General features: G+C 42.8%; 1 protein-coding gene across 4 annotated transcripts; it reads left to right on the top strand.

Annotated features, from left to right (window-relative positions):
- Positions 1-1,004: 1,004 nt before the first annotated feature.
- Positions 1,005-26,879, top strand: TSC22D2 (TSC22 domain family member 2). Of its 4 annotated transcripts, XM_083848937.1 has the most exons (5): positions 1,005-3,634; positions 13,973-14,046; positions 17,772-17,843; positions 24,108-24,159; positions 25,199-26,879. In XM_083848937.1, exons 1-4 carry the CDS (start codon positions 1,650-1,652, stop codon positions 24,146-24,148), a joined length of 2,172 nt encoding a protein of 723 aa, XP_083705063.1. In that variant the 5' UTR covers positions 1,005-1,649; the 3' UTR covers positions 24,149-24,159; positions 25,199-26,879. The 4 variants fall into 4 exon arrangements, with proteins under 4 accessions (XP_083705063.1, XP_083705064.1, XP_083705061.1 ...); XM_083848938.1 differs by lacking the exon at positions 17,772-17,843; XM_083848935.1 differs by lacking the exon at positions 13,973-14,046 and having other exon boundaries at positions 1,007-3,634.
- Positions 26,880-27,746: the final 867 nt, after the last annotated feature.

Here is a 27,746-nt window from a genome sequence, read left to right as displayed (position 1 = left end):
GCACTCTCAGCTCATCACCTCCTAACATATGCAGAACAAAGAAACTCTAGAAGGCAGACTTTGAAGAATATGAGGACAGGAAATAATGAGGGACGAGTTAGTGCAAAGAGAAACAGAACTGAGAATAAGGTTCAGAGTAGCGTAAAGAGGATAGGCAGAAGACAAAGTGCTAAGTAGTGAAGAAAAAAAGTCTCAGCACACTGTATATGCCCAGACGGGGAGAGCAATGATTTTACGTATGTAAGAACTGATGAGGCTCCGCAGAACAGGTGGCTTTGCAGGGCGGGGTATACCCCGCGGCCTGGGACCTGAAAGAGACTGCCCAGTGCGTGTGGTGAACAGGCAAAGGGATGGTCCTCTGCCAGAGGAGACAGAAGATTGGGGGTTTAGTATCTGCAAGGATGTAGGCCGTGAAATGTTGGCTTGAGGCTAAAGGCAAAAAAAACACTGGTTATTGTGTACATGTGGTCAGGGACACTGCCGGTTCCACAGCTGCTGAAAACGATGGCAGTGCTCAAGGAAACGGGGACTTGGGTGACTGTCAGCAGAGTGCTTTCGCCCCTGAGAAGGCATGAGGAGACGTGACAGGACAACGGGGGCCACAGAATGTCCGGGGACGGGGGCTACGAGGGTGTGAGGCGTCGGGCTGCCAGAGCACGCTGACACCGCGGGCGGACAGCATCCCAACAGCTCCGCCGCCTCCCTGCAGCCGGGGCTGGCACAGCCGGTGACAACGTCGGGCCCAACACAGCGCCGGGGACCGGCGGGCCCGGCCCCGCCGCGCCCCTCGCAGCGCGCCCCCTGCCGGCGGGGCGGGGCGGGGGCGGGGCGGGGGCGGGGCGGGAGCGGCGCGTTCCGCAGGGCCGGGCCGCGCAGCCCCGCCCCGCCCCGCGACGGCCGCCCGGCGTGCGGCGAGGCGTGACGTCACCGCGCCGCGGCGTCGGGGGGCGGGGCGGCGCCGTTCCCGGCATGCCGCGCGGCAGGACTTGAGCCCCATCTTGGGCGAGGGAGCCGCAGTCGGAGCCCGCGCGCCCGGGGCCGGCGCAGCGCAGCGCAGGGAAGGGGCCGCCCGCCCGCCCAGGGGCCGCCGCCCGCCTCCGCCGCGCCGGCCGCGCCTCCTCCGCCCGCGGGGCTCGCCCGCGGCCGGTTCCGAGCAGGATGCGCCTGGCGCTGGTCTCCAGGTAGAGCGCGGAGCAGGGCGGGGGGACGCGGGGCCGCCTGGGCCTCGCCCGGCCGCCGCGGGGCCCTCGGGCGGGGCGGGCCGCGGGGCGCTTCTGCGGCCGCCCCCTGCCCGCGCCCGGGCCGCGCCCTGCGCCCCCCACCCGCCGGGCCGGGCCGTCCGGCAGGAAGCTCGGAGCGGGGCCGCGGCGGGGAGGAGGAGGCGGAGGCGGAGGCCCCGCGGCCGGCGGCGGGAGGAGGGCTGCGGCCGGGGAGGAAGAGGAGGAGCGGCGCCGCCGCCGCCCCCCGCGCGGCCCCCGAGCGGGAGCGCCGCGGCCGGGCCCGGCCGCCCGCCGCAGGGCAGGAAGGCGCCGGAGGATGTGCGGCAGCGCCGGGGGCCCGGCCGGCACGCCGTGACAGCCCGCGCCGCCCCCGGCCGGCGCCGCGCTCGCCGCGCCCCGGCTGCCGGAGCCCCTCCCCGCGGTGGAAACATGTCCAAGATGCCGGCCAAGAAGAAGAGCTGCTTCCAGATCACCAGCGTGACCACGGCGCAGGTGGCCAGCAGCATCACCGAGGACACGGAGAGCCTGGACGACCCCGACGAGTCCCGCACCGAGGATGTGTCTTCTGAAATCTTCGACGTTTCCCGAGCCACCGACTACGGCCCCGAGGACGTCTGCGAGCGGAGCTCCTCCGAAGAGACTCTTAACAACGTGGGCGAGGCCGAAACTCCCGGCAGCGTCTCTCCCAACCTCCTCCTGGATGGGCAGCTGGCTGCAGCTGCTGGCGGGGGAGCTGCCGCTCCGCCAGCCGTGGCCCCCAATGGGGGGGCTGTGCCCAAGAGCTCTGCTGTGCCCCTGCCAGGTGCTGCCCCCGGCGCTGCCGTGGCAGGAGGCAGCGGTGCTCAAACTGCCTTGCCCTCCACAGGGCCTTCTGCATCTGCTGCCCCTGGGACGATGTCTCAGACAGTGGCTGCTGCGTGCAGCTCACGCTTCAGGGTGATCAAGCTGGACCATGGCACAGGCGAGCCCTACAGGCGAGGACGATGGACGTGTATGGAGTATTATGACCGGGACTCAGATGGTGGTGGTGTCCTGGGCAGGACTGGAGATTGCATTAGGCACAGCAGCACCTTCGAGCAGGCCGCTCAAGAGAGGGACAGTGGTCTCGGTGCCACAGGAGGTTCCGTCGTGGTCTCCGCTGTGCCAGCATCGGCACATGGCCCTGATTCCATAGCTGACAGTTCCCTTACTGCTGTGTCACAGCTGCTCCAGACAGAGAAGATGAGCCTACAGCAACCTAGTTTTGTCATTGGGCAACAACAGCAGCCGCAACAACCCATAGGTGGGGCCATGCCTCAAAGTACCGCTCAGCCTATGTTTTCTGGGGCTTCAGTAGCAAATCAGCAAATGATGGTGCCACAGCAATCGCAGCCACAGGTGAATACGCAGAGTGTTGCGCAGGCTGGACCCAATGGCAAAGGCATGGCACCTCCAAGTGTAACAATAGGCCAGCCCAGCATGCCTGTGGCACAGCAGCAGGTGCAGCAAGCAAGCATACCAGTGACTCAGCCTCAACAATTTGCTTATTCTCAGTCCCAGATTCCACCACCCGTACATCTATTGCCGACGCAACCTTCTGGTCAGTCTGAATACATGCAACACGTGACAATTATGCAGTCTCAAGGAGCTATTCAACAAGCTACTGCAGGCTCTGTTCCAAGTACTGTGGCTTCCAGCCTCCCTGTGGGCCAGGTGACTGGCCAAAATCCCTCACCTGTGGGAGCACCTGTGATGGGGGTGTCAGCACAGCCGGGTGAAGCGGTCGGACAGGGATCAGGAGTAATGCAGAGCAGCCAGACACAAGCTGGTCAGACTGCCGTTCCGCAACCAGGGGGTGTGGTGCAGCAAGGGATTGGACACGCGGGGGTTGTGCAACAGAAATCTGTGACTCAGCATCAAATGGGTGGAAGCAGTCAAGTGTCTGGAATGCCTGGTGCTCCCCATGCCGTGGTTTCTGGAGTTCAGAACGTGCCTGCGGTTGTGCCCGGTACAAGCGTGCCTAGTGTGTCTACCACTTCTGTTACTATGCCAAATGTCCCTGTTACGCTGGTCCAGTCGCAACTGACTAGCCACACTTCTGTCAGTAGAAGTACCGGTGTTGTCCAGCAGCAGCATGTCGGACACTCCTTAATACAAGGCGCCCCTAACGTACCTACGAATCTGCCACAGTCAAACCTTGGACAGTTTCAGACTCAAGCTCAATCCATAGTAGGCCAGATCGATGATACTAGAAGAAAATCGGAACCCCTACCTCAGCCACCACTTTCTCTTACAGCTGAAAATAAACCTCTTGTGAAGCCTCCCATTCCAGATGCTCTAGCAAACCCTCTTCAGTTACCTGCGAGTACTCCTATGAACAGTCTTGCCAGCTCTGTGTTTGGCATATCTATTCCCGTTGATGGTGATGAAGACAGGTATGAGTTATTTTTTAACGCCATAAAAATACCTTTTAGTAAGGGGGTAAAAGAATTCTTCAACTTACTGTCAAGTTTTGTATCAGTTCATATTTTTCAAAAAGTCTTAACTGAAACTTTACTTTTTTTGAACTGTACAAAACTTAGCAGGGTGTTTAGGCAAGTAGCAAACTGTAGTTTTTCTCGGGCTGTGATTGTGATTACTTTTCTCTCAAAGTAGGGCAAAAAACAGCAAGAAAGCTGCCTAATGCACAAATAATTCATCTTCTGAATCAAAGTGACTGAAAACTGTCTGCCCTCCTACACATAATTGCTCAGTGTGTGGAGAAGTCTGTTCGCTCCTCTCCTTTCCCCTGAAATTAGTATAAAATAGCCAAATGGCAGCCAGGTTAGAATTACGCTCCACTGCTATACTGCACTGTGCCTTGCTGTCTTAGGGCCAACCAGTTGAGGTGTCTCGGAAAATTTACAGGCTTCTAGCACTGATTCCATTTTCTTAATTATCCTGCATTGTACATTACCAGTCAGTAAGGCAAGTACTTGCATCTGGACGGGAATGTAATGTGCTGACGTAGTGGAAGCACTACAGATAACAGCTCTTTGAATGAGAAGGATACCACTTACTCTGCTCACTTGAGTGAAGATGTAGACACAGTGGAAAGTAAGAAAATGTATTTTGAGGTTGTAATCGAAAAATAATTAGGAACTGTTGATTTTAATAATGTAGTGTGGTGTGTAATATGAGAAGGCTTGCTGAAGGGCCTGAGAGAGGGACCATAAATTTCTTTGATTCTCGTAGACTTGTCAGACTGTTCTGGAGGGTAGCATGATGACTAAAGCTGTTCTTACTGACTGCTCCTTTGAGAGAAGACTTCCAAGGAAAGCAGAGTTTGAGCATTGAGTTAATGTCATTAACATTTATTGTTGGGGTTACTGCATTTCGGGGGAATAAAACACATGGGTTGTACTTGTTTGTATCTTCAAAAATAGGAATAACACCTTTATGGAAAGGTCTGATGTGCCTAAATTATCCTTTAGGCCTTCCCTTCCTGTGGAAGAACACCAGACTGTGTGATAATGCTGTGTTGCTTCGAGTGCTTTTTAGTAAAGCTGCTGCGTGTGTGGGGTCAGGATGTCTTGGATGGAGAAGGTACCCCAAAGACAAATTAGTGTTTTAAGAGTTAGTTCTGCAGTAACAATGGCCTTGTGCTCACTGGAGCTTTGCCTAGCTTCGTTTGAGGTGGTAACCTTACTGATACCTTTATGCAAGCAAGAGCTGGCTTGAAGGCAGATGAGTTCTAATTAAAGCCATAAAAGACTTAGTTATACAGTTAAATTTTTCTGGTGGTCGTGCCTACCTTAGGAGGGTTCCTGAGAAACTCTTCATAGTGCCAATAAGGTTTGATTTCAACCTGGTATTTTTAATAGCTCAGTATATTATCAGAAAAAAAAGCATGTTTTTAATCATGTTAATGACTTTCATTTTGCATAGCTTGTAATTCTTAGTGTTTATGTAAGTGTAGTAACAGGCGTGACGGTGACAAGTGAATCCCTTACCTGATGGTGAGGGGAAGACTCGTGTGACTTAGAGCTGTAACCTGCAAACTCTGTGTTGGGTACTGGTGAGACAGGTCTTGGTAGCCATGCCCTGAACAGTGATTTTTAAAAGTTATTTTCGTATTGTTTTATTTGAGGTTAAGCCACCTTGCAGCACTGCTTCGTACATTGTTACCTTCTGAAGCTTTCTCAGAAGTGTGGCCACGAGAGCCGCGAGTGAGAAACAGGAACGGATCGGAGTGCAGCGCGTTCTTTGTACGTGCTGCCTTACGACGTGCAGTAGGGAAACTAACTTGTGGTTATCTTGAAAGAAATGCGTACTTCTCAGTTGTCTGCTTCTGCGCTGGGTGATAAAACCTAGTCATTTGCTGAAGTGGTGCACTGAGCAGGAGCTCTGTGGTGCGTGTCTGCCAGCTTGGAATAGCTTTATTTAGTAGCAATGCTGGTAAGTAATGAAAGCTTACTCTAAGCAGGCCTACGCATCGCACAAAGTAGAAGATGGAGATCTAAGTTTTTACTTCCACTGTTTCTAGACAAAGGAGAAAAGCCTAACAGCTTGTTAAATGCTGTTTTACCACTTAATTTATATTTGCTGTAGTCGCTGAGCAGGCTTTGTTATAAAATAACTGCTTGTTTGCTGTTTTCCTCCTTCTCCTGCTTTTTTTCCTCTTTCCAGCCATTTAAATTACACCATTACTCCCCTGGGCTTATTCCCAGCTGCTTAATGGTCTGAAACCAGTGGTGAAATAGTTAATGAAGACCTTCAAGTGTCATTAATAGGCTGAGGGTTGACACTGCGATAAAACTAATAGGGCGCAAAGGGAGCTTGCACATTGTGAGTCACTGCTTCAGGCTGCCTGCGGGTTCAGGAAGTTAACGCTTGGGTTTGTGTAGAGAATTTACTTTGTGATTGCAAGAGCTAGAAATTCTGTGGAAGGCATTTTTCTTTTCAGGCTTAATGTGTGACATTAAGGTTGTAGGTAGGTGTCTGCATTTCTTCTGACACCTTTGACTATATTTAAACATTTTTACAGGCTTGAAACTTCACAGACTTGTATAGATTATTCTTACAGTACTTTTCTAAAATAATGATTCATCGAGGAATACTGTATAGCTCTAGATATCCTGAGTTTATCTAGTAAGTCGTTCACCACTTCAAATATGAAGAGGAACTATTTGGTAAAATAGTTTAGGAAGAGACCTCTTTCAAAACAGACCAAGAGCTATAGTAAGAGACAGAGGCCTATATAAAATGCTGATCAGCTCCAATGTTGTTTGAAAAAACGTTCTTTGTATTATTCCTCTCTTATGGTCTACTGTTTTAAATTGTCCTACGTCTAAAATTGGGGTGGAGGAAGTGATGCATACACACATTGAGGTGTGAGGAGATGATACATATATAGAACTATTTATCTGTAGATGTAGAACTGATTTTTTTGCAAGATGTGTTGGCTAAAAACCTTCAATTTCCTGCCTTGATAGTCCATTACACTTTTATGATAATATAAATGAAACTGCAGTTCCTTGTGTTGACCTGCTGAATAATGATGAATTGAGTAACCATGAAATCTTACCGGGGGAGAGGGAGTCCAGAATAAAAAAGCCTTTGACACGTCACAGCCTTCCTTTAAAAAGCAAAGCTCTGTTACTTAATTTAGGTATCTAAATTGCTGAGATGTTAAAAAGAGAAATACATTCTGTACAAGTTATGAAGGATCTACTGCATAACAATTTTTTCCTCTCTGTGTGTCTACAAGTAGAATAAACTGCAGCAGTATGCAAGGATTGAGGAAATGCTACTCTTACTGAGCTAGATGTGGACATTGCAATCCACTTTGAGTTTAATGTCGGCCAAATACTATGAAAACAGAACTGGATCTTGTGTTCATATCGACTGGTCTTTACGTGCTGGTCTTTAACAGCGGTATGTTTCAGGATCAGTGTATGTCAGTTCCTCATTCACCTTTATGTCCATGTATACGCAAATTTGTAGCTGACAGGCATAATGTTCTAGCTGGTTTAATATTTTATTTTGGCTCTTGGGGGAAAAGAAATATGTTGCCTCTGTTAAAAGAATGTTACTGAGAAGGCTTGTTCAAACCTCCTGCATGTTTGGCAGGCTTTGGGGGCAAAATATTACTAGGCGTGTTGGAAAAGGAGCAGAGTATAGATCACTTTCCAGAGATAGCTGACCAGCTTGAACTGTGCCGGCTGTATTCCAGGAATGCTAATGAATGGCTGCAATTGTGGACTGTCTGCTACAGCAGCTAAACTGTTGAAAACCTGGCTATACAGACCTCTTCACAGCATACGTCTCTCTGCTCAGTTAAATCACTTTTTTGTGTAGTGTACTAATTGTTGCTGACAAAGTATAATTGTTGAAACTAAGCTCGTGAGACCTTAAGGAAGAAAGAAACGGCATAGGCATGGACGTAACTTTGGTATCAGCTTTTTATGTATTGCCCTCGATGCACATTTTGTTGTACTCCTGAAGAATGAGTGTTCTGCGAATGCATACCAGTAAGCAGTACTTGAACTGCATTATTATTGAATTCTGTCCCTTTCTTCACTGTGTTTGTGAACTTATTAAAACTCTGGACTCCACTGCAGCTACGGATCTGAACGTTTTCATCTCCCCTAAAGGGTTCTGTGTAAGAGGGTTTGCAGAGGCAGGTGAGAATGAAATGCAGGTGTGCTCTCAAAGCGAGTGCCTTCGGGTCAGTGGCCAGAACTACAGCACTTGGAACACAGTTGACATGGGACCTCTGAGGTGAACGGTACAGTTGGTGATATCAAACGATAGTTAACGCAAATAAAGCTGCAATTGGTTGTATTCATGTCTTGTACTTTCTATAGCAAAAATTCCATAAGGTAACACTAACGCAATGTTTTCTAGATTATGGAAAACTTACCATGTTTTGTATTCTTGAGTGTTGAAAGGCATTTAAACAGAAAATTGTGATTGCTTGTTTGACAGTGCTGTTTTCCAGCTTACACTTTTAAATGCCTTTGTTAAGGGCAAATCCATACAGTCTTAAACCTAATGAGGTGTAATTGTTTCAGATGAGACGGTTATTAAAAGGAAGAAAGGGGGAAAATACTTGTTTAAATTTGTGAAATTTTTTCAATTCGGCATGTTTTGAAGACTGCAGTATACCAGCTCTGAAATAAATGGTTCTCTGTACCTTATACTCCCAAGTATTTTGCTCAGCTGCTGTAGGTTTGTTTTTTTCTACTCACTACAGCAGAGTGCAAGTTTTCCATAGTCAGCCTCTTTCTCAATGCTGTTTTGTATGATAGAAATAACAGCATATGTTTCATGGGAGCTTTTTGAAAGCTCTTATTAAAAGCTGAATATTCAAGTCTTCAGGTTTGTTGAGCTAGGCAGGACTACTGAGCTACTGCCAAACTACCGGAACTGAAATTGCTCTCTCAGACTGTGTGTCCTCCCGAGTTCCTGATAATCCCTTACAGCCTAAAGGGACCGTGAAGGGAAAAGGAATTGTTCCCTGTGACTGTACTGGATATTGAGTATCAGCCTGTTACATTTTGATTTTTTCAGTTATAAAGCTGATGATTAATAGCTCCTGCTGCTCATGAAAAATACCAATTTTGTTTATGCATTTTGTGTGTTAGCAAAGATTCTTTAAGATTCTGTGAAAATTTTACTGCCAAAGTATGAGTATTGTAGTCCTGGTAGATAAATCTAGATTGTCAGCACAGGTTGCTTGAAGTGCAGTGTCTTCATTATTCGTCTTGAAAATCTCTATTTTTAAAATTAAATTATAAATTCAAACGTATTAAGTTCTAGTAAATTCTTTGCATTACAGGATAATCTATTTTTACTCACGTAAGGCAGGTGAGTTGCCTATTCTGCCACATGAAGGACAGCTAGATGCTTCTCTTCTTATTTTGCCTGAAAAAAATTATTCTGGGAGGTTTTTTGTATGTATGTTCACCCTTTGAAGCTAGGAATAATATTTGTATCATGACAGCTTGATTGAATTATTTTCTCAGTGCAGTGAGAAGGTGGCAATACTAATCAGTATAACAGAGTGCTGTCAGCTGTCTAGCACAATGACAGCTGGCCTGTTGGTGTGGTGCTCACTGGAGTTTACAAACTGAAAGAGATCTATGTCAATAGCAGAAGACAGCTACAGAAAGGGACAGGCTGGATTTGGAGGCACCTCCAGGTCCCTCTGCCCCAGCAGGGCTGCCCAGGGCCACGTCCTGGCAGCTTCTGAAGGTCCCCAAGGAGACCCCAGCACCCTGTGGCACCCGCCCTGCACAGAAGCATTGCCTGGGGGCCACAGGGAGCCTCCCTGGCTGCGGTTTGTGCCGGGGCCTCTGCCCCTGGTGCTGGTTTGGAGGTTGCAAGGTCCTTCAACACCTTGACCAACCTTACAGTGCCTCTTTAAAATAATGCCTTGAAGCCAAGTGGTAGCTCTTGTGCTGAGTGTGTGTTAGTTATAACTTCAGCTGAGCGTGTGCTTGCATGAAACAGGTTGTAAACAACTTGTAAATGGTGTAGAAAGGCAAAGAAGTAAACTTGCAAACTGTGCCATACATAGTCTAGATTCTAATATCTGCTTAAAAAGCTAAGTACTTAAACCTGTTCGCTAAGAGATACTTTCTTGACCCATGTCACATAAATAAGGACAGGATTGTGCTGAGTCTCCTTGAAAGTCTGTTTTCCTTTACTTTTTTTTTCTTTCTCACAGATCTTGAAATAAATATTGTTGTCAAAGAACAGGAACTACTAGTATTTATTGGTAGCTAAAATATCTTAAACTGCTGTACTGTAACTTCACATGCAACATAGTTGGGGATTTCAATTTTGGGCTGTTTTCTATGAAAATTAATGTTCTCAAGCAAACTGTTCACTCTGCAATGCCTCTTACGTCAATAATCAAACTGTTTTTCCTTTCATCAATAGGTTTGATGAAATCTAGTTTGTGGGCAGAGCAAGCAGTAGGAGCCTAATCCTCCATAGTAATAAGTTCGTATGTATTAATAAATGCTTTCTTCTTCACCAGCCAAGCAGAGAATAGTAATCAAGTAATTCTCTTATATTGAGAACTGAATTAGTATGAAAGGAATAGTTGAGTTTCAGAGTATTTTTCTTAAATGTAAATGTAAAAGGTGAGCACTACTTGAACTCTTAGGCAAAGTTCCCTCCAAGAATGGTTGCTAACCTAGTGCAGTTACAGACCACTGTTATTTAGTTACATCTTATGATGAGGTGCCTCCCTTTTATCAATTCACAGCTCTGTATACAGGAAGCGTGCTGTCCCACTGTCCTCATTAATTTTTGCCAATATAATTGAGCTGTAACTCTTCCTTCATAGAAACATTCATTCATGCTTTCAAAGATTGTAATAAAATCAAGAGAAGAGTCTCCCTTTTCATGTTCCTGTGTTCTACTGATCTTGTATATACCAAAAATTTGGCAGGCAAAAGCTACAAAGTGAAATTAATCAGAAAAAGCCTTGAATTTACTGGTGGCAAAACTTGGTAGACCTGAGTGAATACTTAGGTATAGTTGCACCTAAGACATCTCATCTGGTTAGCTTCTGTAAAGCAAATGTGCAACAGACTTGTAGGTATTAAATATTAAACTACTTAAATCAGTTTGAATTTAATGTTGCCTCAAAAGGTTCTGGTATTTTAGACACGATTTTCCAGAGTTGGTAGTCAAATTCTTTAAAAAATAAATAAATAATCCTCACAAACAAAAGAAACACCACCATAACAGAAAAAAGGCATGAGAAAATCAACCAAGCAACCAAAGTGTACACGGGGAAAAAAACTTCCTATTTGATACTAATTGAGTGCGGAAGTGAGGCTGGGTCACCTTTTGTCTCACAAACCACTATCACCTCAGGTGTGTCTGTTCCATAATGCTATGAAATGGTATCTGGTCTACTTTGGAACAAGACTATCAAGGACTTTGAGTATGTTTTAAAATGTAATGGTGAGTCAAGTAGAAAAGTGTTTTCTGCAATTACTCATTGCTGTAACAAGTAGAGTAATTGTTGGCATCTCTCCTGTGTAACTCAGGAGAATGGTGATCCTCCTTGGGAGGGTATGGTGGAGGTACCAGTGACTGCCTTGTTCAGAGCTGTGCGCTAAATGCTCAGATTATTTGCTGTATCCCTCTGCTGTGACCATTATTAATGTTGATCTCACCTGCTCAGTCCATGCTGTATTCTCACTTTCAGTTCTTTTAAGTGTTTTTACTCTTTTTCCCTAGCGAATGTCGGGACTGAAGAATGTTACAAGTGTGTTTCAGAGATCCAGGCCCCCAGAGCAAGGGCAAGCTAATGCCATCATTTCAACAGACCAAGTAGATGGCAGTGAAATGGCTCTGTCAGACTTGCTTACTACGACCACTTGACAGTCATCTCATTCACTTTCTCCTTAGAGACCTCTAGTCAGTACAAAAAAAAAATTCCAAAATCCTCTTGGTGGAGAAGATAGGGACTGCTGCTCTGATCTTTCCTATGGAAAGGAATAGGCAACTCTGGTAGGAAACTGTAGTTCTTTTCTCATACTTTAAATCCAAACATCAGGACTTTGAGATGCAGCTTAGTTGAAAGAAAGCTGTTAATGTCAGACTGTTGCATTTCAGGTGATACGTGCTTTAGCTCATTAGCTGCAGTTTCATCATTTCTGGAAGAGTTGAGAGGGAGTGCACAGCTTGTTTGTAAAGCATCTGAAGCATTGCTGGTGCTGCAGACAGTATCCTGATTGCTGCTGTACAGTACATCCGGCTGTTCTTTCATCAACATCTTGAATTATGTTGCAAAACTGCTGTTAAGCATGTCCTATGTTAAGTGATTTTTTTTTAGCAGTTAAATTTGTTTCTCTTGATTTTTCTGGTGGAGGTCATACCTGTGCTGAACGCTTTGTTTCCACTTCATGATACTTTCATTCACAAGTAGACTATGAACCAAAAAGTCCATGGTGGTTTGGAGCCACTGTCCCAAAAACAGTCATGCAGGCTGCTAATTTAGTCAGCCTTTCCTGTCACAATAGTTAAAATGCATCTAAAACTGAATGCAACAGTCTAGTTCTTGCTGTTTTTCTCAGCATATGTATTTCAAATATAATGGCTTTAAAGAAGGATGTCAATGGAACTACATAATTAAACACGACTTGATAGTTTTAATCTTTTTTCTCCTCCTTTAATTCCACATTGACTGCCCCAAGTTTAATATTTGCCAAGTCTCTCATGTAAGCTTTGTACTCTGGTTACTATGTTTTGTAGGCAGAATATCAGGAGATCCCACAGTTGATTTATAGTAGTATAAATAAGAAGTGGAACAGTTTTTGAAAGAGGAGTGGAGAAGGAATTTTGTTATTAGGCTAAACACAAACTTAAAATACTATAAACTTTGCGGGGAGTTTCCTGATAAGCTGTTGTCAAGTGACAACAAAACCCATGGTTCAACTCCTAAAGAAACCACCCCAACATCTGAACAGCAATTGTAGTCAGTCCTTACAGGTTGTAGCTACTAGTTACATAGCAAGCTACTAGTGAAACAGCCTTTTGGTGATCAGTACAGCATGCAACTGAAAACTAACTTCTGTTTCAAATGCTTCTAGGCAATATAATCTTGTATAAATTTTAATTTTTTTCTGTGCTTTGATAACTATGGCTAAAGAACGGTTTTATTTTACAGATGCGTAGTCAGGTTCCTATAAACTTCCGTGCAGAGGATAAAGAAAGAGAAGCTTGCTGCTGTATTTCCCATCCTTCTGATGCAAGAGCATTACTCTATAATTAATGACCTTCTAAGAACAGGAACACAAGAATACAGGATGCTTTACTAATACTTTCTAATCTTAACATGCTGCAATATGAGCTTTCTGTGCAACTAAGAAGCATTTTATGTTAGTGATCATTCTTCACTTTCCACCAGAAAAGTAAATGAACTGTACAATTGAAATGAAAGGCAGCTTGGTTTCAGAGTATAAACTAGTCTTTCTTTACCTCTTTCTATTCCGTTTCATAGTTAAATTTGATTCCTGTAGAAATTGATTCTATTCAAAGGAATAACTTTAAAGTTCTTGCTAGTGATCTCATGAATTCTCAGAGAATTGTGAAAGATGGGCCAATGGGCTCATCTGGGGCTTTAAGGGCCTGAAATCTTTTGGAGCAATGACTATTTGATCTCTTCTAGAATCACCAAGGATGGGAATTCCACCAGTACTGTAAGAATTCTTTTCCATTCCTTACTGTTTGCGTGGAAAACAATTCTGATGTGTAATATAAACTTCTTCTGCATGTTAAAACCCAAAAACTCATAGTATTTTTGTTGTGCTTATACCCAACAAGTATGAGATTTTCTTTTCCTTTGCAGATATTTTAAAGTACATGAAGCCTAGAACTGTTTTCCATCTTTCTTCAATGCTTAATTTCCCTACTTGTGATACTGATTAATGGGGGGAGAGGGAGGGAATGGGGATAACATCTAGTGGTCTTACCTGAACCTTGGTAGGTTTGTATCCTTCTGGACAGTTTGCAACTAAAACTGTAAGAAATCTAAGTTAGGGGCCAAATGAAACAAGACTTCAGTTAGTATGTGCATAGCTTGTGTAAGACTGAAGTATCACAACTTCGATACTTCTGCAAGATGTTTACTTCTGCTTAGATTCTCTTCTGTGGAATTGCACTGAACTACTGATTCCATGTTTTGTAGTTGTGCAGCTGATTATTGCTACCAGAGCATAATACTTCATGCTTATCCTTATTGAATTGCATCCTTTTTATTTCAGACCATTGCTCCAATTGGGCAAGATCTTCCTGAATTCTATTCCTGCTGTCCAGAGTGCTTGCAGATCATCTGCAGGTATAAAGATAGTCTGTACTCCACTGTCCAAGTCATGGATTACAGTTTCTTATAACAGACTCGGAGGAGACCCCTGGAGAGCTCTGGTTGATGCATCCTTCCATTCTTCCACTGAACTATTGGAGAGCCACGTGTACAGAGTAGTTGATTAATTGTGGACCCACTTTGAATAAGCCATGATCTTAATTACAAAGATGTCATGCAAGGTGGCATTAAAAGCACTACTAATCTAATAATAATTAGATCTTCTGTGTTCTTTCTATATGAGGCCTGTTAATTTTTTTTCATAAAGAATTTTTGTTTCACATAAGCTTCTAAAATGGCAATCCGTGCTGGTTTGCTGCTGTATAGGTAATAATAGGTGGTTCTATTTTGCTTTGATTTTCATGTGAGGTATTGAACATGGGTTGTTTGACCTGTTAGTTTCATGTTCTTCACCTTCACAGATGGGTACTTTGGCGTTTTTAGTCTTCTGCATCATCCCTGTCCTCAGTTAATCACTGATCTTGAGACAGAACTGTCTGAGGTGGAGTGGTATGACCTTTTATTTCGACACCTTGAAAAATTCTTGGTATTCTTCAGGAATTCCTCCTTTTGTGGCCTTTAACTGCTGCTGTTGGCCAGTAGTTGGAACATGCTTGGTTGCGTAATAAGCAGCGATGCTCCTAGTCTTCCTTCGGAGGTGGGAGCTGGAAACAAGGCCTCTGTGGGTCGTGTTGGTAACTGGTACTTCCAGAGCCAGTAGCCTTATTCAATTGAAAAAGCATCTGTCTGTGTACCTGAAAATTTGCCAGCTTTCATGGGCATGCTTTCTAGCAAAGCAGAGCTCTCTCGAGTAAAGTTTCAATCTGGCACATGCTTGCCCTGATTAACAGCAGTGGGAGCGAGGATACCCTTCTAAATCCTTCCAAATGTGAGGTGAGAGTTTGGATATGGTTTAGACTTCTGTTTTAAAGGGACAACTTGGTGTTTCAGGTATGCAGAGAACTGTTAAAATTGTCATCCTTTAAATTTAGATGAAGTTTCTGTCATGCTAAAACTGTTGTTAAAAATGGTAATTCTGGAGTGTGTAGAGAACATTGGAGTTTGTGAGCGTTCAGAGGAAATAAATCTGCCGTAGGACTTGATCATAGAGAAACAGACTCTCACAAAGTGAGATGCAGTTTGAATGTCTAAACTTGCTATGCTAGTCATCTGTCATAGTCTCTGGATCTAGAATCAAGCCTTCCTTGGGAACACCTGTTCTCCAACCAGAGATGGAGAAAGAAATGCCTGGTGTACCTCCTGTGGAAGAGGAGGGGGCTCCTCTGGTGAAGCGCTGGGGACCCCCTCTCTAGCTGGCTGTTGGGCCCCGCTGTGCAAATCTGCCAGCAGCTGGGACTGAACCGTGGTGCCTGCTGCTGGGGAGGGAGCCTTGGGAGTCGGCGTCCCTGGTCCGGGCCGCCCCTAGGTGCCGTGGGGACGGTGTCAGAATGACTTCTGGTGGTGTCAGAATGACTTCTGGTGCTCCGGCGGTTGCGCTGCAGGGTAGGCTGCACTGCTGCTGTAAGCAGTTTTCTTGATTGTTTCAGCAAGCTGAAAGGAGTTCAGATGCTTCAGCAGTCTGGAACTCAACCATCAGCTCAGACCTGCATGTCAGACATCAGTTACCTCTCTGGATTTGCTTTTTGGATTGAGATAGCGCACCACCCCCCATTGACATCTTGTCGAGTGAGATATAGCTACAGAGTAGAAAATGTTAGTTGTCTAAGGTAATATACCCTGCTGCTGAGATTTTTTTTGTAAAAATGAGAATTTAACAAGAAAACTTGCTCATGCTTTTCCAGATATTTTCCAGATACTTGCTTAAGAATTGTGAGTATAGCGCATATAGCGTATCAGTGCAAAAACATATAGTGTGAAATACATGCTGTGTGGTGTAAGCCACAACCTTTCAAAGCTAACAATAGCAATAGGGTTTTGTATGATGCAAGTAAATTTATCTTGGGAGATAAATGACTTTTTGTTTACAGTCAATTTATGAGGAAGAGACTTTTACATATGCATCGGATAACTTAATTAGAAGAGGTTGGGCCTCATCCTTCCTTTAAGCAAAGGAGTGCTGTTGTATCTGCAGATGTCAGTTGCTTTCTATGTTATGTCCCTGTATCACTCATATGTCCTTTACCTATTGTGCTGCTACGTACTGCTTCTCCCTATAATTACTTGAATTAATTGTCACTCAAGTGTGTAATACTTAGGAAAACATAAGTTCTAACACGAAAGCATGGTGTTTGGTCAGTTTGATCAAGCAATGTCTGTACCAGGCTTTAAGCTAAATTCATGGAGGGTAGAGAGTTGAAGGTAGGAGATGGAGTGACAAACACCACAAGCAAGTGATTCCTGATCTTTGCTGAGAGATGTGCGTTATTAACTACTAACCTTGCTAGGCTGTTTGTATACAGCTGTCATGGGAATCAAATTACTTCAGGTTAATAGCGTCTTATGGTGCTGTTTCTGTGATGTTTTCTTATGATTTCAAGTATACATACAGTAGTTGTGCTTAAATGGAAATAATTACCTTGAAGACAGTTGTTTTAAGAAGTGTTCTTGCTGCAAACTTAGAAAAGGGATGGACACCTGTGCTTCTAATGTTGGTATAAGCTTCTGATCTTAAAACTGCCTTCAAAAGGAAGCTGAGCCAATACTAGCTCTTCTGAAGATTGTTCAGCTAAGCTGTCAAATTCTTCTCCAGGGCTGGCATAGCTACACCAGTGTCAGGATAAACAGCAGTACTGATGAGTTCCTAAGCTTAGCTGTAACACTCTGATACAGCTACTAGCAATGGAGAGTTTTGACTTCGTGCTTCCTCTAGTATCCTATAAGCAGTAAGTCTTCAGATGAGTGTTTGGATAATTATGGTCTTCAAATTACCCTCTTGGTATAGCTGCTATCTGTGGGCAAATACACACCAAACAAGGAGGGTCAGGCTGTCTTATGGGTTTGGCACTGGTGACAGAACTTGTGCCACCGTGTCCTGTGTTCAGAAAAGTTACCAGTCTGCTGGAGCTTTGCGAGAACCAGGGCAGCAGCTGGTGCACTCAGGTTTACGGGTTGGCAAGGGGCCCCTGAACAGCAGTTGGCCTGTTGTGCGTCAGGGGAAGCGTGAGGACAACTGTGACAACCGCTTACAAAGTGAGCGATATCTTAGATTCTGTATTTCAATTTTAACTTAACCTGTTTTTCAGTTTTAACTTAATCTTTAGTAGGTTGAACGTGGCCTATTTAGCTCTGACTTGGGGTCCAGGTAGAGAACTCCTGTGTTTCTAATATAAAGCAGGGTGTTAGGTAGAACAGATACACTGGGTAGTGTTCTAGAGACATTTTGTGAAATGCCTTGAATTTAGGTATGTATAGCACTAGGGTGCTATACAGGTTACCTATAGGAGACTGTCAGCATTCTATGAGATGTTTCATTAATAGCTTTTACTGTATAGTCCTTTACAGAAGCAACTTGAAATAGCATGAAAATTAGTAGGAAATACGGAATCAATGTGTCTTTAATGGAAACTCATAGAAACAGTAAGGACTTTCAGCCATTGAACTTCTAGGGATTCTGCAAAGTCTAAACATGTGGACAAAAACTTAACCTGTCTGGATAGCTAAATTATTTTGGTAGAATAAGAGTTAGTATTTATATTATATATCCATTTTCAATATCTCTGTTTGATTCTTGGATCTCATAGGAATCCGTCAACTGCATTCTACCAAGCGTTCCATTTCAACAAGTTACGTGAGTCAAAGACCTTCTGGGATAGGTATGAATGCTTAAATATGGAATGCATACATGCTGAGGTATGCATGAATGGCTTTGCTCTATGCAAGTTTCTCGTCATTTCATTTGCGCAGAACTGTTGCTTGTGTTCAGAACTTCATGTTGGAACTCTGCCTGGAAGTCTGAAAGCAGTCATGGAGTTGAAATATCTGTAATGAAACTTATAACTAAAGTCTGAAATGCTATTTTTCTTCTTCCTTTATTATGCATGTATAATAAAGTATAAGCTGAAAGAGTTTAATGCTGGTCAGCTAATAGCTGGCCTTCAATAAAACATTTTACAGCTTCCTTTTCAAAAAAAAAAAAAAACCACAACTTTGACATTGTGACTCTTAAGTCTTATGTCAGAAAAAAGGTTGTGAAAATGTTGTTGATAAAGTTAAAATTTTTCAGGCATGAGGCCAGGAAAGGAAGCTTAGTGGCTTGTTTTCATTCTGCTTAAGTTAAACTAGATGGGTAGCAAACACGAACTGTGACGTGGTATGAGGACAAAGTAAGCTTACTAAGTCGGCTTTGAATTCATGGCGAGAAACTGCAATGAAGTGCAACAAAGTCATATTTGTTACAGATATGACTCGCCAGAGATGCATTACTAATTCGTCAGTAGCTGCAAATGGTTTCTTTCCTGCACTTTAATGATTTTGAAGGTTTTTTTTTATTGTCAGCATTAAGTCCTAGTGATTATGTGACTTAATGTTTTGCGATGCTCTGGCCTGTCACAATACTGCTTAGCAAGCTCTGTGGAGTATAGATCTTTTTTTTTTTAAGTATTGGTAACAATTTCATCACTGTACTGGCTGCATTTGACTTGAGAGGCTCTTCAACTTGCAAAAGCTTAACTGAATCCTTTTAAAGTTTGCTTGGCAATAATTTGTATATTTTACAACACTGATGCTTAAAAGTAATGCTAATGCATCCTGCTGTTTTTTGTTAAAATGCTAGCTTTAGGCCAAGTTTCAAAAGCACATCTTTCTTTTCTTGTACAAATGAGTATTTCTGTGTTAAGCTCTGGATGATGCCATTTCTATGTATTTACGGGACAGTGGTAGTATTTATGTTCAAAGACTTATTTAACTGAAGCAAACTTCATGGCCTTGAGTACAAGTTTGGTACATAAACCAAAAATGCACTTTAAGGTCTATCATTTATTTGTTTCTCTTATTTTTGTCTATAACTTGAAATAATCCTTAAGATGCAGAAGTGGATTCGAAAAACCCAGACAACTAAAATTGCTAGTGATTACAACTGAGACAAATGTTAGATTCCTGTATAATGTTCAAAACAGGCACAGGAAATGTGGAATAAAGGAGAAAAAAAGCAATATAAGTGGCTTCTGAAAAATAGTCTTGTATCTTTGTTGAACACTTCATAGTGAAAGCAAGCATTTGTAAAAATGTTGAAGTAACTTCATCAGGGTTGGTGCAAGTATTTCCAGTGAAAACCTGGCAGGGGAGCTGAAGCCCGGTCCGTGCTCCCTCTCTGGGCTGTGGGCACGCAGAGGGAAGCCCCAGCAAGGATGGAACCGGTGGGCAGGGGCAGCCTCCAATGCCAGCAGGAGCCTGTGCTCAGGCCTGAGTCGTCTGATGGCAAGTTAAGTGTTTTGGGGCTTCTGTGGTCTCAGGTTTGTGAAAGACGTCTCTGCTGCAAAACATGGAAGTCCTTCTGAGTTCCTCAGAGTCCCTGTTTCCTCATCCCAAAACTTAGGGGCTCACATACTGCGGAACATAATGATCTTAAACCTGGTCGTAGGCTTTTTAATTACCTTCTGCAGCTCCTTCAGAAACAGTCTGTGAACCTCAGGGATTTATTTGTTAGGAGAATTTAGAGCAAACGTAGAAGAAAATCTTCCTCTGTAACTGTAGTATTGTTCTGAACAAATATGGATTATTCTCCTGTGAGCAGCCATCTCCTGGGACTATTTGAAGCCAGCAAAGCTGGCTACGTGCGATCACAATAGATAAATATTGCTAAAAATTCTTAACTAAAATAGAGACAGGTATTTCTCACTAATACACGTTGGCAGGGAAGAGTGATGGTAACATTCAAACTGTTAAATGTTAGTGAAATGAGGAGCCCTGCAAATGTTTTCCCTTCTTAGTTTTCACCTAGGCACTGCTCAGGGCACGAGTCTCATCAGTCTTTTTGACTGGCACTATTACTTCAGAGGATTAACAAGAGGAGTAATGGCTTTTTGGCATATCCATATGAGTCTGGATGATTGCTCTTCTGGGGCATGGTTTCCTTTGTGTGGTAATGGTAGCATAGGAGCTTTATATGGATTTGCCTAAAACAGCCATCGTTGTTGGTAAACTTTAATTCCAAGCAATATGATTAAGTTTCCATTGCGTTTTTATGTGAAGCATTAAACATTCATGAATTTTAAGTGTTGCAGGAGATCAGTTAAACATGCCTTAACTCCTTAAAGAATAGATAAGGCTTCTATGGGTGGACTAAATAGCTTGGCTAGTGGTAAGACATCAAGAGGGGCATAGTTGACTATGGTAACTCCCCAGTGAGGGGAAAGAACAAGTTAACATGCGTATTGTTTTAGTTTGAAATTCACTGACAAACAGAACAAATACGGGCGTGCTTTGAAATACCTTACTTATCCTTTCAGAAAGGTTACTTCAAAGTTTCATTTAAAGTGGTAACAAGGAAGGAGCTAGGGGAGGTCACTTAGTTCAGGGGTGTCTCAGATTGTGGTTTATGATGCCATCTTTTCCGATTTCAACTAAAACAGGATAGATCTAGTGCTAAAGGAAGAGTTACCGTGTGTTAGCCATGGGACGTGACTTGCTACCATCAGGGTACCTCTTGCTGTTTGTTCTGCAGGTAGTCTTTCCCGCTCTCACACAAGCTTCAAAATTGGCTTGCAACATCCTGTCACTAGGACTTGCAGTCTCATTTAAATGTGGGGTGCTATTACCTAGTGTAGTACTTGACAGTGCCAAAGTGGGACTGTTTATAACTCATGTTCCTAATGCATTTAATTTCGATATAAAATACGTGCACTACTGAGGACTGGAATCTGTAAAAATGAATGTTCTTTTTTTAAGCATACAGAGTGAGTTAAGTTGTAAATGCCTTTCTTTTGAAACTTAGATTCTTAGTCTTTCTACCTAGTTTTCAAAACGAATTTCGAAGTTGAGTACAAATCTCTTGGAAGGACGATGGGTCTATCTAAAGTCACTAATGATGAAAATACTAGATTGACCACAGTGGTGCTTGTTGAATTCACCATTGAAATGGGTTATAATGCATACATATGTCAGGTAGTGCTGAAGGTTAAATTTTCCTCCAACCATTAATGAAGTCAACGTTAAGGCATTAACTTTTTTTGCTGTCTCCCGATCCACTGATCCTCAGTTTTTACATCACTTATTCACTTTCCTTTGAACAGTGTCATTCAACTTTTTGGAATAGTCTATAGTAAGCAAGTTTTCATGAACCATAGAATTACACTTTACAAAAAAAACACTTGTTTGATCACTATGGAATACCAATACTTCCCGTAATTTATATACTGGCATATGTTGTGCTAAGAGGCCTACCAAAGACTTGTTTCACATTATCAGAGCTTGTTGATGATACTGAAGCCTCTTCTTAGTAACATTTTTCCATACTTGTGGGATACCATATCTCCATAGGAGAAATTTTTGTAGCAGTGAAGTCAGAATTACACCAAGGTTTTAACAATGCACTGCATTGTGGAAAGTGCAATTGCTCTACATTAAATATAACGTACACTAGAAATCAGATGTGCACTTAGACTTACCGGTTCTCTTCTTGTTTTCTTCATTTGTATGTACATGGTTGTCCAAAAGGCTTCTTTTTTGTTTACAAGGCATTTGAAACAGAATAGTGCTGTTCTTGAGTTGTATATATATGTTAATATTTTTCCTATGTAAAGAACTATGAGGTGCAAGCTGTAAGTATTGGATAAAACACTTTTGGTCCAAAAGCTGCATACGTGATTGTGTGCTATAGCTAAGCAGTGTTATCAGTCAAATCTAATTTTGCCCACGGTCTTTTCAAAATAAAATGTGAAAACTATATTTAGGCCACCAAGATTTTTGAAATCATCTAAATGAGGATTTCTCAGATTAAGTAGGTTTTTGTCTATCTGCTGTGTATGATAGAAGGGCTTTTAGAGATAGGTGGTTAAAAAGCAAAACTGTAGCTGTGAAAACCGACAAAGATTACTGCAAGTCTCACCTTGGTGCGGTGACCTTCCCTGGCCGGTTCCCTCACCGCCCGTGGCAGGCCGTTACCCTCCACCCGTTCCAGGGGTCTCCCGTTCTGCTGCTGGAAATACAACACAGCAGAGACATCTGGGAAGTTGTCTCCTGTGAGAGCAAGTGCTAGCGATCGTGACGCTTACAGCTGCTTGTAGGTTATTTTCTCTGCTTCATCCTGGCTGGGTGCTCTGTAACGTACTCCAACCACGATATCTCCCTTACAGGCCTTTCCCCTGACTCTTACCCAGGGACGCTCGGCCCTTCCTAATGCAGAGGGCTACCCCACTGCCTCTCCTTCCCTGCCTCTCTCTGGAGGAGCCTGTAGCCATCCAGCTCAGCGCTCCAGCTGCACAAGCCGTCCCACCGCATCTCACCAAGGCCTAGGATATCGGAGCCCTGAGACTGAGCTGAAAGCGCCACTTCCCCCCGCTCTTTTTCCCCCTGCTACGTGCATTTGTGTAGAGGCATTTAAGTTGAGCCCCTGTACAACTGGAACACATTTCTTGTTAAATACGAGTTCAAGCATCGTAGTTACAGATTACAGGCTTTGTTTACTTTACCAGTAGAGGCTGTTACTTTCTCAGTCTCAAAAGCTAATTCCCTTTACTTGTAAATGATTGGCTGTTTTTGTGGGACTCTGTAAAATGGGCTTCTCTAAATAGTGACATTCTTTCAGCAGCGAGGCTTTGTTTCATGTACGTAACTCATATTTACGACCACCTTGCTGATACTCACTGTAAAAAGCCTTAAGTATTTTTTCTTAGTGTGTGGTATCAGCGAGTGTTACGTATTCTTAATGGGCAAGTTTCCAAGCCTGACTGAAAACCTTCCATTTTTCCTGCATGTTAACTTGTTTTTTAACGTGGCTGCACACTACTGATAGCAACTTCCTCCTCTGGTGGAGCGTATCAGTAGATACAACTAGCAGGCCTGGCAAGTAGTCCAAGAACTGCAGTCTTGTGTCAGACATGGAGCTGTGGAGTAAAGTCGGATCACCAGGACCTAGTATAGGAGGTCAGGCAAGGAGAGTAAGGGATGACAGAAAATGCACGTGGTTTGAATTTATTCTGTGGCTGCTGTGGATGTGTTCCTCTGCTGAACCCTGTCGTATCCCCTGGGGTGGGCTACGCCTCTTCTCCACCTAGAGAATCAGTCTGGAGGAGATCAGGGGACACCCCCTGATTTGTGTTTCTATATTGTGACTTGAAAACAGCCAGCCTGCAAATATTAAGACCTGAATTGCTGTAATCTTGTATGTAAAGACGTAGTTCAACATCTTGTTTCCCACAGTAAATACCTGCTTTCTTGTACCGATGACTGAGATGTTTTGTCGGGCTGCACTGCATTAGTGTGTCTTTTGGAACAAGACTGGGTCATAGCTGTAAGCAGGCAAAGGGCAGTGCATTTTTTTTAGATCGTTAAACATGATCCACTGAGAATTCACTGAAACTGAGTAAATGTTCTTGTGGAGTTCCGGGTCTCTGGACATGTCTTACACTCCTATTGACTACTGCTGCTTGGTTGCAAAGTCGTAAAGACAATGCAGATCCAATTATTTCCTAATGGGAAGTAATCTTCAAGTAAAGCCAGAGAACAAATACTATACTTCTTTTTCTTCAGTGCTTTATAAAAGCAATTTAGCAGAAATTAAACTAGAGGTAAGGACCTCATGAATATCCCATGTATCCCTGTTTTCCGCAGGACAGAAAGCTGAAAAATGAGGCAAGGAATTAAAGTATTTATTCTACTGTCTATTCAAATGTACTTTCCTGTGTGTCATACATGTAGTCCAAGAAATTACAGACTGAAGGAGCAGTGTCTCTCAGGTGCTCTAACTGTACTAGGCAGTACGGCCATGGGGACAATATGTGATTATGTATTGAACCTTTGACACCGAAGCTCTAGCCTTTCAGAAAACATGTTCTAGGAGTCCTCTGGGTGCCAGTAGGTGCAGAGTTTCAACCAAATGATACGGTAATGCTCACAAAGTTTTCTGTTTATGTTTACAGTGCATCTGGTGCAAGTGTTGTTGCCATTGACAACAAAATAGAACAGGCAATGGTAAGTAAAGAAACCCAAGCTATTATTTCTAATAGGTTCAGCAGTTTGTCGTTGAGCATAAGTTTCCAGCTGTGTTGTCTTTCTACGAGTCAGTAACTTTCCTTCAGTTGGGTCAGACTGAGAAAAAAGGATTTGTTTGAAGAAAGGATTTTCTATATAAGCTATGGGATGACCACAAACAAGGTATTTCACTTTAACTTAAAGTGACATTTTGCTTACATACTTGTCACTTATTGTTGGCCCAAAAATGTTCTTAAATGAATTTTTATATAAATTTCTGTGAACAAGCTGAGACTGAATTTAAAGCAGTGCTGAAAATAGCACGGGTTTCTTATTTTAGTGATGTTCATTTCTGGTTTCTTCATCGTCAGTTCTACTGTGCCGTCCTTCACAGTTAGTTCAGCTTCAGTTAAATTCAGTTTGATTTTTTTCCTTGTGCTGATTTAGGGGCTTTCTTATTTCTTGATTTTCCGTACACCTCAGTGCTTGGGATTCAACACTGGACTCCTACCACCAGGTCAAAACTTCAGAGCTGATGCTTTCATTCTGGGTAGCTGCATAATTCTAGGGCTTTGTCTTCAGCGTGACTGAGGTGACAAGGCTTCACGAGATGGCAGGTGATGGTTTACGTGTACTGCAATCCTGCCTGTCAAAGCTGTTCATGGGAGAGAGCTTCATTTAAGCAGTTAACACAGGCCTCTAAGGCCATAAGGATAGGAAAGTACCGGAAGGTTACTGTTAACTTTGTCAATATTCCTTGTTCTTCAGTGGGGGGTGAGGTGGGATAGAAGTCAGTTATAACAGAAACATACTTAGGTTGCTGTGTGCTAGAACTTAGTTATTGTTGAATGCTGCAAGCAAAGCTTTGGATGTATGGGCCACTTTATAGTGAATTAAAGCGCTAGGTTAACTGTTCTTGAAGGCTAATTTGTTCAGGCTAATTATAAATTATTACTTATAGTAAAGCAGTGAATTCTGGGCTTGGGGTGGAACGGAACTGTTCTTTCAGTTGGAGTAACTGTCAACTTGTTCTTTGCAGGATCTAGTGAAAAGCCATTTGATGTATGCAGTAAGAGAAGAAGTGGAAGTCCTGAAGGAACAAATAAAAGAATTAGTTGAAAGAAACTCTTTACTTGAACGAGAAAATGCACTGTTAAAATCTCTTTCAAACAACGATCAGTTATCCCAACTTTCAACCCAACAGGCCAATCCTAGTAGCACTTCACAAGCGCAAGCAGTGATAGCACAGCCTCCACAGCCAACACAACCTCCACAGCAGCCGAATGTCTCCTCAGCGTAAAGCTTTCTTGCCTCGTTTAAAAAACAAAAAACCTGAGAGCAGTCTGTCCTTGTGTGCCACTGATGTTCTTTCCACTTTATATGAAAGCAAGTAGCCATGCTTCTGTTGTGTGTTTGGCCTTTTCAGTATTAGACAATCATTCTCCAAGAGCTTTCCCTCACAGATAAGTTATGAAGTGCAGTTGGTGTCCATTATGTCATCAGTGCACAAGGGGAGTGGTAGACAGAGTTGTTAATGCAGAGGATGCATTTGCTTGGTGTGCCGGAGTGAGGTCTTTAAGAGCTTTGGTGGCTCTCCGAGGTTTCCATTACCCATGGATTACTTTGAGCCTTGCTATCTCGTAAGTAGTAACAATTCATCTTAAGAGCCACTGTTCTTTCAATATAAGTAACATTTGCCTACATTAGTTTCATTTATTTGTTTTATTTATTACAGGGCTGCTATTTTCATAATGTACATGAACAATGTCACAGAACTTTTTTAATTTTTTGATAAATGTATGTATCAGTAAAATGATAGATGGGATTGCGTTTAATAGATAAAATGTTTAGGCAATAATTGAACAAAAGAATCCTGGCATATTTCTAACACTAATGGCAATTTACCTTTGGTATTTATTTACGGTAGTAAAGATCCAGCTTGAATGTAAATTTTGTATAGAGTGTAAGTATGAAGACCATAGTGCATCTGTACAGGTAGTCACCAGTTATTGTGATATAATAAATAATTGATGGGCTATTTTGATGAAGAAAACTTCGCTCATTTCTGTTTCTACTTTCTAATAGAGAGAAATTGCCACGATTCCTCTGCTTTTTGACATTTCGTATAATTTTTTTTTGGGTGGGAATAAAAAGCTGTGAAATTGTTCAACCTACTTTGTAACCAAAGAAGCAAAGCTGTGTAATTGAGTTTTTTATTTTATAATGCACATTCTTTATGTATTTTTATTTAGTGTTTTCTCATTCACAACTTTCTTTGCTGTCTAGCATGATCTGCATGACCTATAATCTTTGAACCACTTTCGTACCTCATGTTTTTATCCAGCACTCTTATTGTAATATGTAATAGTCTGTGAACAATGTCAAATAAAAAAGAAAGAACAGCTGGTGTTGGTGGAGCTGAGCTAGTGTGCTATGCACTAGTTTAAAAAATGAAGTGAGCCATCTTTTGTTCATTTAAAATGGTGTTTTGAATTTCGTATGCAGAAAACGTTTTGTTACATTGCAGATTTTAATGTATTTAATAAATGCAACATGCAGATTAAGTGCAGTGTATACTGAGTATTTAAATTAAAAATGTACATTTCATAAATACAGTTTCAAGCGAGACCATCATTTGTGTAAACTAACACAGTGTGTCAAATTGATGTATAAATATATATTTTAACACATTTTCTGAAATTAAATTGCAGTTTTGAAAATTTGTGGCTGTAGATGTGGTTACAAGGTAACTCTATTCTGTAGATTTTTTTATATTCTGTATTTTTTTTAACAAAACAGAAAGACAACTAGGGAGCCAGTAATGGAATAATGCTGGCATTCTAACTGCTTTTCTTGCAATAATCTTGCTGTGGTTTTTTTTTGGTGTGGCTTTTGAGGGGTGTTCTGGGAAAAGCATAATTCTAATGCGGTCAGTGACTCTACTGGTTTGTTCTTGTACCAATCACTATGTGCTGGGGTCTTGAAATGGTTTGGTATCTTGGTGACATAAAGCCAATAATTTACTTTTGAGAAGGTTCTATGAAGAGCACACTGCACAGCGCACCTCCCCCAAGAGCAGTGTGGGGCACAGCTCCGAGCTGCTGTTCCAGAGCAGGCGCTCTGGTTCGCTTCTGGGCCTGCGCCTGTTCCTCAGCGTGCCAGCATTTACCTCCGTGTCCTCACCCTGTGTTTGTCTCAGCTCTGGTCAGGTTCATGTGTTAGGGGAAAAAAACAAAACAACACTGGAAACTGAATTTTGGTGCCTTCCCTTCCCTTCCTCTCTGGTGTTCAACGAGTTGACAGCACCACCCCTTTCTGGTAAGCATCTGTTCACAGCACAGTTCAGAAAAGGGTGTGTGTGCGTGTGTATAAAAGTACGCACTGGTGTAATACACTAAAATATCTTCAGTTGTAGATTGGTGCTCTTGGCCTGCTATAAGCATGCATGTAGTAAAATAATAGCTTTGCATACAAATTGGAAAAAAATATTTTAGTAGCTAAACTTATTTCCCTCAAGTGTGAGCAAAAGCTCTCTGGCTACACAGCAAGGATACGGATGTCTTGAGTTCCTGTCTGATATGATTGGC

Source organism: Anser anser (assembly GCF_964211835.1).
Source record: "Anser anser genome assembly, chromosome: 9".
Taxonomy (NCBI): Eukaryota; Metazoa; Chordata; class Aves; order Anseriformes; family Anatidae; genus Anser; species Anser anser.
Note: the sequence above shows the minus strand (reverse complement) of the source record. Positions and strands in the feature narration are given on the sequence as shown.